The sequence below is a fragment of the Sinocyclocheilus grahami genome, unplaced genomic scaffold (assembly GCF_001515645.1).
Source record: "Sinocyclocheilus grahami isolate Dianchi unplaced genomic scaffold, SAMN03320097.WGS_v1.1 scaffold47.1, whole genome shotgun sequence".
NCBI lineage: Eukaryota > Metazoa > Chordata > Actinopteri > Cypriniformes > Cyprinidae > Sinocyclocheilus > Sinocyclocheilus grahami.
In genome coordinates, this window is record NW_015505226.1 from 166,026 (window position 1) to 175,247 (window position 9,222).

Genomic DNA, 9,222 nt, shown 5'->3' on the forward strand with positions numbered 1-9,222 from the left:
AAGGGCAAGCGGAGGAAAGAGGACGGAGAGCGATCGCGCTGCGTCTACTGCCGGGACATGTTCAACCACGAGGAGAACCGGCGCGGACAGTGCCACGACGCTCCCGATCCCATCCGGACCTGCATCCACCGGGTCAGCTTCATGTGGTGCGCCGACAGCATGCTCTACCACTGCATGTCCGACCCGGAGGGAGAGTACTCGGACCCGTGCTCGTGCGACACCAGCGAGGAACGTTTCTGCCTTCGCTGGACGGCCCTGTTGGGTCTGTCGGTGTTGGCGCCCTGTCTGTGCTGCTACCCGCCGCTTCACGCATGCCACCGCTGCGGCGTGGCCTGCGGTTGCTGCGGAGGAAAGCACAAGGCTGTCGGCTGAACCCCCCGCCCGTCCCGAATTAACCCTAAACTCCCCTCGGAACACTAGCACTGAGGAGGGCAGGAGCGGACTTTCCCTTTTGTTGTGGATGTTTCTCTCAGTTCTTCATGAAAGAAATGGCTCTTTTGTCAGGTGGCTCTTGGAGCCTTCATGTCATGCATTACTTATGCAGGTACTTTATATTTTTTACACTGATTTGACTTCTCAAGAACTTGAATCGCTTCGATATGCAGTCGTTTTGGTTTTGCGTTCGTCCGCCTTGGCCAGCAAAGGGAGGAATTCGCTGTTTACTCTTCCTGAACAGGTCCATACATAAACTGGCATTTATATCCCAAGCCCTTTAACCGTTCAGAACAATAACAATGAGATTAGCTCGAGACACTAAACCTGTAGTCAGAAACGTCCGTTTGTAGTGCGTTTGTGGGTGAGCGTGTGTCGATGCCTGCGTGCGTGTTGTTTGTATCACAGCATTGTATCACAGCATAGCATTGTCGTTATTGTATTTAAGCCAAATTTACATAAGCTGCATCCAGAGTATATGTAAATACTGTATGCTCATATGTATATGTTTCAAATCGAATTATTGTAATCACCTTCGACAGTCACAGCTACGTTTCAGACATGGGACATTTTCCTTAGAGTTGACTTCTTTTGAATGCGAGGGTGGCTCTTGAGTTTGATGCATATTTGATATCCAAAGATTATTTTTGTCATATTTATTTTCGCGGTCAATTGAATCACCAGCCAAAGGGAGAAAGAAAAAAAAATAGAGAGAAATCATCAGACTGTGGGCAAAAAAAGCACAGCCATATGGGGAAAGAGAAGTTTCCAGTGAGCCCACGCCGCTTAAACTGCAAAAAGAAATCTTTCTTTTAAACATAATTTTTGTCTTGGAAAAATGTAATCTAAATATCCTCACAACAAATCACTTTAATAAGTACTTTTTAGAATTTTATAAATTTTTTTGGTTGAATTTGACCTTATTTGTATTTATTTATTATAGATTTCTATTGATTGAAACAAACCTCACACAATTTATTAGATTTATGCTTAAAACAAGAAGAAAAATCAGTTTGCCAATGGAATAATAAAAAAAAAAAACCTAAGACAAAATAATATTTAATGCAGCTTTGCTTCTCATGTCATTTCTGTTTGTTTTAGGACGGTTCAGATATTTTTACTGGAAAACAAGACAAAAATATGAATTAATGAAATTATTTTATGCTGTCAATTTGAGAAAACACTAAAGCACTATCTTTTTTCCCTTACTGACAGATGGCTCATAATTTGTCTCTATGATCTCTAGAAAATGGAAGGAAGTGTTGTCTCAAAGATGTTTCCAGCTCCAGTCCTGTTCTCTAAGAAAAATGAAAGGAAACAGAAAAATAAGCTTGATTTTAAGGGTGCTTTATAGAGGGACGTTTGCCAAACCTATCTCCAGTTTCTTCATGACAATAACTTAACGCCTTAATTTTTGCGAGGACATTAAAATGAACCAATGCAGTTCCTCAAAGAAGAGAAAATAGTGAAAAGATATTTTTCTATTATATAAAAAACAACACCCCAATAGATAGGCCTTTCTTTTCAAAATTAAAAAGTGCTCCAGTTATTCGCGGGAATCAAATGGCACGGTACAATCGTATGTGTCGAGTCTGTCTCTATCACCTCACCCACACCTGTGAAGTACTTCATAGTTAACCAGTCACCTTCCTCTGCTCATGCTCTGTCTGAATAAATCATCCCCTGACAAAGCAGTGCTCTCAAAGATACTCAAAGCGTATGTGAGCAGTCAAGGAATGTACAGTATATGTGCGTCAGATGCTTCTTCATGTGGTGTGTTCTCAAATGACATTGTGAAACTCTTAAAAATAAAGGTTCTTTAACGGTTCGTTGAAGAACCTGTTCTCAGCAAGAACCATTTTTTCGTTATAAAGGTTCTTTAGAGATCAAAACAAGCTCTTGATGTCACATTATTGGTTCAAAGATTGGTTCGGAATCGCATACTACTCCTACTAGTGGTATGCAGGTTTTTTTTTAATGCATAGTATATCCAAACAACATTTACCAGAATCTGCAGTATGCACGTATACTATCCCACAATGCAACGAGGTTGACCTGACCTTCCATTCTCAGTGTGATGGATGAAAATATAAAATAAGGCCTGTTCACGCCAAGGGTGATAACTGTTATAATAACTATATCAGTGTCCACTGATTGGCTGTCAGTATATTTATCGTTCATCAGCTGAACAAAATGGTTCCGAAAGTGATTCCAACAATATTGTTCCTCTGTGTCGTTAGCATTATAGCTGTTGTGAACTTCACTATTCTCATAGAATCACAGTGATTATTAAAACGGTATAGTTACAGTTATCGTTCTTGATGTGAGCAGGCTTAGAAAGTCAGCCACAATTTTTTAACATTTCTTTTCTGACTCATCGTTTGATCGGATTGGAAATAAATATATAATTAACACACAAAAAATATTTTCTTTAATTATTATTATTTATGAAAACAAATGTCTAAAAATAAAAATTATCATTATTATTTGTCGAATTTATCATGCAATGTGATGAGATGATGTGAGAATAATGTGATTGTTGTGGAATTGTATACAGATTACTGTGCTGTATACAAAACAGTATTCGGTTAATATTCAATTCTGCCAGTATTCAATTCTGAACACGGTCTTTGTATCATCTGTTTTGTGTTCTTTGAAGTGCTTCAATTTTGTATTTTTTCTAGGAAATTATATTTTTATTACCTATTCTGTGCACTGTAAAAAAAAAAAAAAATGATATGATCAGTAATTCATGACAGCTTATGTTTTTACATTACTTTAGCTCATCAAATAAGTTGAACAATATCAACTTTTTTTATAAGTTATATGAAATTCAACTTGATTTTTTAAAAAAGTCGGTTAATGTAATTTAAGTTGAAATGACTTGTACAACCAACTTGCTTATACTTAAAAATTGAAGGCATTAGCTTTGAAACATTTAAGATTTAGTCCCCCTTGTACTTACCATGTTCCCCTTGTTCTTACTTTTCTAAGCTATCTAACACATTCTGTGTAAAATGTTCAGGTTTAGATGAAAAACAAACATTCAATGTGGTCTCTTTGGAACTTTTCGAAAGAACCGTAGAACTTAAAAAGGTTCATGTTGAAAAAGCCTTTATTTTTAAGAGTGGGCTGCTGCTGTGTGGTTTCACTCTCACACACACAAAAAAAAGGTACAAAACCTGTTACTGGGACGTACCTTTAAAAAAAAAAAGGTACAACTTTGTACCTTAATTACTCCTAAAGAGTGCATATTAGTACCCAAAGCTTACATATTAGTACCTTTTGAAAAGGTGCTGCCCCAGTGACAACTTTTGTACCTTTTTGTCCGCTGTGGCTTCACTGGAGTCCTCTCGCTGATGGGTGGCAGCTGTCACTGTGTCCTTCATTTAACACGTGTCCTTTCTGTATCTGAGTACGTCAGCTTCTGCAATACCGCCGTCATCTGAGCTTAGAGAAGAGCTGCGTTTTATTTGTCTATCTGTGGTAATGGAAAGTTAACCAAAAGCATTCTGTACGAACGTCTGTCCTGGTGCAACGTCTTGCTGCGACACGCATTTACCTGTTAAAAAGTGCCTGAAGCATCATTTTAATCTCCTTGTATACTAAAAAAGAGAAAAGAAACAGAAAAAGATTGAAAAAAAAAGAAATAAACCCTATTGATTAGTTTTGTTTTTTACAATCCAAATTTTTACCTCTGTAAAAAGCAAAAAAAAAATATCTATATCAAGTGTATGATGTACATTTTTATTTCTATTTTTTTTAATCGTTTCTAACATGTATGATCAATGTAGCTCCTGCTTTTAGGAAAAGATGGAAAAAAGAAAGTACTTTGTAAATACCAGTGGATCGTATCGGAGCTACGTGACGGCCTGGCCGCTGTGCAGTTCTACATGTTTGTCAGAGGTCCCAATAAAAATGAAAGAAACCAGTAACCCGTCTACATTCCTGCTGTTTGCCACGAGCTATTGTTCACTTAAAAAAATGCCAATTTGATCGATTTGGTTGGATTTAGACTTTGACCCAGTATTATTTTAGTATCAGAGATACCATTATATTTTTAATTAATGTTTTGAATATTTTAAATATTTATTTTCTGTTTTCATTTTAATTTTAGTTAAAGTATTAGTAGTTTTTTTTTAACTAATTAGTTTAAACTAAATTAAACTAGTAATTTTTGTACATTTTTGTCTGTAGTTTTTATTCATATTTTGAATTAGGTTGTATTTCATATTTTCCATTTTCACTTACATTTTAGTTGAAGTATTAGTAGTTTTGTCATTTTTATTAGTTTTTATTAATATTTATAATTAGTTTTTATTTTTAATTGTAAAGTATTAGTAGTTTTTGTCATTTTTGTTAGTTTTTATCTATGTAGTTTTGAATTCGTTTTTATTTTTATATTTTCAGTTTTCATTTTCATTTTAGTTGAAGTATTAGTAGTTTTTGTCATTTTTGTCTGTAGTTTTTGTTAATATTTTGAATTAGGTTGTATTTCATATTTTCCATTTTCACTTAAATCTTAGTTGAAGTATTAGTAGTTTTGTAATTTTTGTTAGTTTTTATTAATATTTTGAATTCGTTTTTACATGTTCCCCTTGTTCTTACTTTTCTAAGCTATCTAACACATTCTGTGTAAAATGTTCAGGTTTAGATGAAAAACAAACATTCAATGTGGTCTCTTTGGAACTTTTCGAAAGAACCGTAGAACTTAAAAAGGTTCATGTTGAAAAAGCCTTTATTTTTAAGAGTGGGGTGCTGCTGTGTGGTTTCACTCTCACACACACAAAAAAAAGGTACAAAACCTGTTACTGGGACGTACCTTTAAAAAAAAAAAAGGTACAACTTTGTACCTTAATTACTCCTAAAGAGTGCATATTAGTACCCAAAGCTTACATATTAGTACCTTTTGAAAAGGCGCTGCCCCAGTGACAACTTTTGTACCTTTTTGTCCGCTGTGGCTTCACTGGAGTCCTCTCGCTGATGGGTGGCAGCTGTCACTGTGTCCTTCATTTAACACGTGTCCTTTCTGTATCTGAGTACGTCAGCTTCTGCAATACCGCCGTCATCTGAGCTTAGAGAAGAGCTGCGTTTTATTTGTCTATCTGTGGTAATGGAAAGTTAACCAAAAGCATTCTGTACGAACGTCTGTCCTGGTGCAACGTCTTGCTGCGACACGCATTTACCTGTTAAAAAGTGCCTGAAGCATCATTTTAATCTCCTTGTATACTAAAAAAGAGAAAAGAAACAGAAAAAGATTGAAAAAAAAAGAAATAAACCCTATTGATTAGTTTTGTTTTTTACAATCCAAATTTTTACCTCTGTAAAAAGCAAAAAAAAAATATCTATATCAAGTGTATGATGTACATTTTTATTTCTATTTTTTTTTAACCGTTTCTAACATTTATGATCAATGTAGCTCCTGCTTTTAGGAAAAGATGGAAAAAAGAAAGTACTTTGTAAATACCAGTTGATCATATCGGACTACATGACGGCCTGGCCGCTGTGCAGTTCTACATGTTTGTCAGAGGTCCCAATAAAAATGAAAGAAACCAGTAACCCGTCTACATTCCTGCTGTTTGCCACGAGCTATTGTTCACTTAAAAAAATGCCAATTTGATCGATTTGGTTGGATTTAGACTTTGACCCAGTATTATTTTAGTATCAGAGATACCATTATATTTTTAATTAATGTTTTGAATATTTTAAATATTTATTTTCTGTTTTCATTTTAATTTTAGTTAAAGTATTAGTAGTTTTTTTTTAACTAATTAGTTTAAACTAAATTAAACTAGTAATTTTTGTACATTTTTGTCTGTAGTTTTTATTCATATTTTGAATTAGGTTGTATTTCATATTTTCCATTTTCACTTACATTTTAGTTGAAGTATTAGTAGTTTTGTCATTTTTATTAGTTTTTATTAATATTTATAATTAGTTTTTATTTTTAATTGTAAAGTATTAGTAGTTTTTGTCATTTTTGTTAGTTTTTATCTATGTAGTTTTGAATTCGTTTTTATTTTTATATTTTCAGTTTTCATTTTCATTTTAGTTGAAGTATTAGTAGTTTTTGTCATTTTTGTCTGTAGTTTTTGTTAATATTTTGAATTAGGTTGTATTTCATATTTTCCATTTTCACTTAAATCTTAGTTGAAGTATTAGTAGTTTTGTAATTTTTGTTAGTTTTTATTAATATTTTGAATTCGTTTTTACTTTTATATTATATTTTAATTTTAGTTGAAGTATTATTAGTTTTTGTCATTAATTTAGGTATAGTTTAAGTAATTTTGTTGTGTGTTTTTGTATTATTATTATTATTATACTTTAAATAAGTTTATAACGATTTTATTTTTTACTTTTATTTTTAGTTATTTCAGTAAGTCGAGTTAAACTAAATGAAAATGAGAAATGTTGCCATGGCAACTAGCTGATAAATATAAAAAGGACGTTTTATTTAAAATATTTGTATATGTTTTTTTTTTTTCAAATACTTTTACTTTATTATATGTTCTATTTTATTTTAGTTCAGGTTTATTTTATTTCAAGTAACTTTTTTCATGGTTTTATATTTACTATAGTTAACTTTAGATAACCCTGTTTTGACCTCCTATGTGTCCCGTTGAACTCAGTTACATTTTGGTGTCCTTTAGCCATCAGTTCACCCATACGAACTGGTCATTGGTCCTCGGAAAGCTTTAATGAGTCAAAATTGCAGATGGACCACGTGACACTCTTCCCCCGACTCCTAATGTGCTTCTAGCCAGACGTGACTGCAATGCTCGCATCTGGACCCAGAAGCCTCTGAGCAGCTCAAACATGTGAAAGCCATACAGGACATTAAGCTGTTTCGCTCATTCGCAATGGACGATTATCTGGCAAGAAAAGAAGGGGGAGAGAAGTGTCCCCAAAGGCTTGGCCTGCTATGCTGCTTGGTGACTGCAAATAGCTTCAGCCTCCACATGTGCAAACATTTAAGACCTATTTTCTCGTAATGAGGTCACTTTTTTCTTGCTTTAAAAGAAAGGAAGCAATTCCGCACCTCTGCTAAAGGCCCTTTTGCCCGCAGCTTTTGGAATTCTGATTAAGATACAAGGCCCCTAAAACATCCTCAACGGAACTGATTCAATCTTTATAAAATAATTCAAATCTTCCAGTTTAAAAGCTAACACTAGTTGGCTTTGAGCTGTTTAGCTGCTCCGCACCACAAGAGCAGAGGCGAAAACGGCCTGTGTTAATACCACATCAGTCTCTCGTTGATTTCATGTTAGTTGCTCGGACCACCTTTTCTTCTTGAATCAATTTGAAAAGAAGAGAAACCCAGAGGCAAAAATAAGCACGCGAGGTTGCAACCTTTGATCCTGGCATAATTGAAAGAAAAGGTTATTACTGTAATGCTGCATAACGCAGTGACGATTTCTCATTGTCAAAGAGATTAAGCGTAATGTGTGTATAAGATAAAATATAAAATAGTATAAAACAAAAGCAGATCAGTGTTGAGGGGGAATATAATTAAAACTAACGACGCTATAGCCTACTAACTTACCTATATTTTTCAGCGATGTAGGCCTACATACAGTTCGGATGTTTTCACACGATGCTTTTCCAGTAATTAGCTACTTTTTCTGAAGACTCGCGATGTAATGCGAACAAACACTTTCGATGTTTGTCGACTCGACACTAGTGAGCTTAGGGAATAATCAAACAAGCTGTGCTAAATGGCTCTCAGTAGCTTAAAATCAGATTCAATCCACTGAATCGGTTCATCCTAAACAGTCCTAAATATACTTACAGTCGCTGATTCAGAAGCGCCAGATTGTCATAGCAAAGTCGGAATTTACCCACTTTTTTTTTTTTTTTTGAAATAGCCTTTGTGTAAATTCACTGTAAACCACGGCTTCTTGGGGCTTATTGCTTTATTTACCAACATTCTTCAAAATATCTTGTTTTGTGTTCAACAGAAGAAAGAAACTCACACATACCATTCATTTTTGGGTGAACTATTCCTTTAAATGGTGACCAACTCCAAAATGGCAAAAGCACAATAAAACAATCATGAAAGTAGCTTCAGTAAAAAATGATCGTAGTTGTAACTTTAATTAAATTGAGTAATTGGTTAACAGTAAGTTCCCTAAGGGTGTGTTCACACAGAATGCTTTTGAATGCGTGAGACACAGGCAGTGGAATAGGAAAAAGCACAAGGTCTCAAGATCATAGACTGTATAAAAACATGGACTTAGTGTCCATGACGTCACCCTTGGGTTTCTGAAGAGGGTTTTTGAAGCTCAAAAGTGGGTGGAGCCGGCCGTCGCCATCTTGGCAGCGCGTCACCGTGAGTCACTCCCGGATAATCAAAAATGGGCAAAGGGGTGGGAGCTGGATGCTGAAACCATGCCCACCTAGCTCGACGGTGGTGACAGCAGTGGCAATCCATCTGTCACTCAAGTGGCCACGCCCTTAATTATGCTCATAATTTTTATGAGTTATAAAAAAATTCACCCCCCTCACAGTTGTCATGAAGGGCAAAGTTAGCTATATAGACCAAAACCACTTTTTGTACCAGGCTGCAAACATATTTTTTTCTGCTGTAAAGTTGGGCATTTTAACATGGGGAATCTATGGGACTGACTCCCTTTTGGAGCCAGCCTCTAGCGGCCAGTCGATGAATTGCAGTTTTAGTCACTTCCGTGTTGGTTTCACGAGAGAGACCTAAAGGTTGCCGCTTGCTCAAGATGCGTGTTTTTAAAAAAAACACTGCACTCTACGGTGACCGAGAAGTGCTAAACAAATCAC

At 35.3% G+C, this 9,222-nt stretch overlaps 1 protein-coding gene across 1 annotated transcript in view; it reads left to right on the forward strand.

Annotated features, from left to right (window-relative positions):
• Positions 1 to 1,463, forward strand: part of LOC107582671 (sprouty-related, EVH1 domain-containing protein 2-like) — a 3,361-nt gene extending 1,898 nt beyond the window's left edge. Inside the window, exon 2 of the mRNA XM_016268585.1 lies at positions 1 to 1,463. This exon is cut by the window's left edge and continues 288 nt beyond it. Coding sequence (XP_016124071.1) covers positions 1 to 372 — 372 coding nt within the window. The 3' untranslated portion in view covers positions 373 to 1,463.
• Positions 1,464 to 9,222: the final 7,759 nt, after the last annotated feature.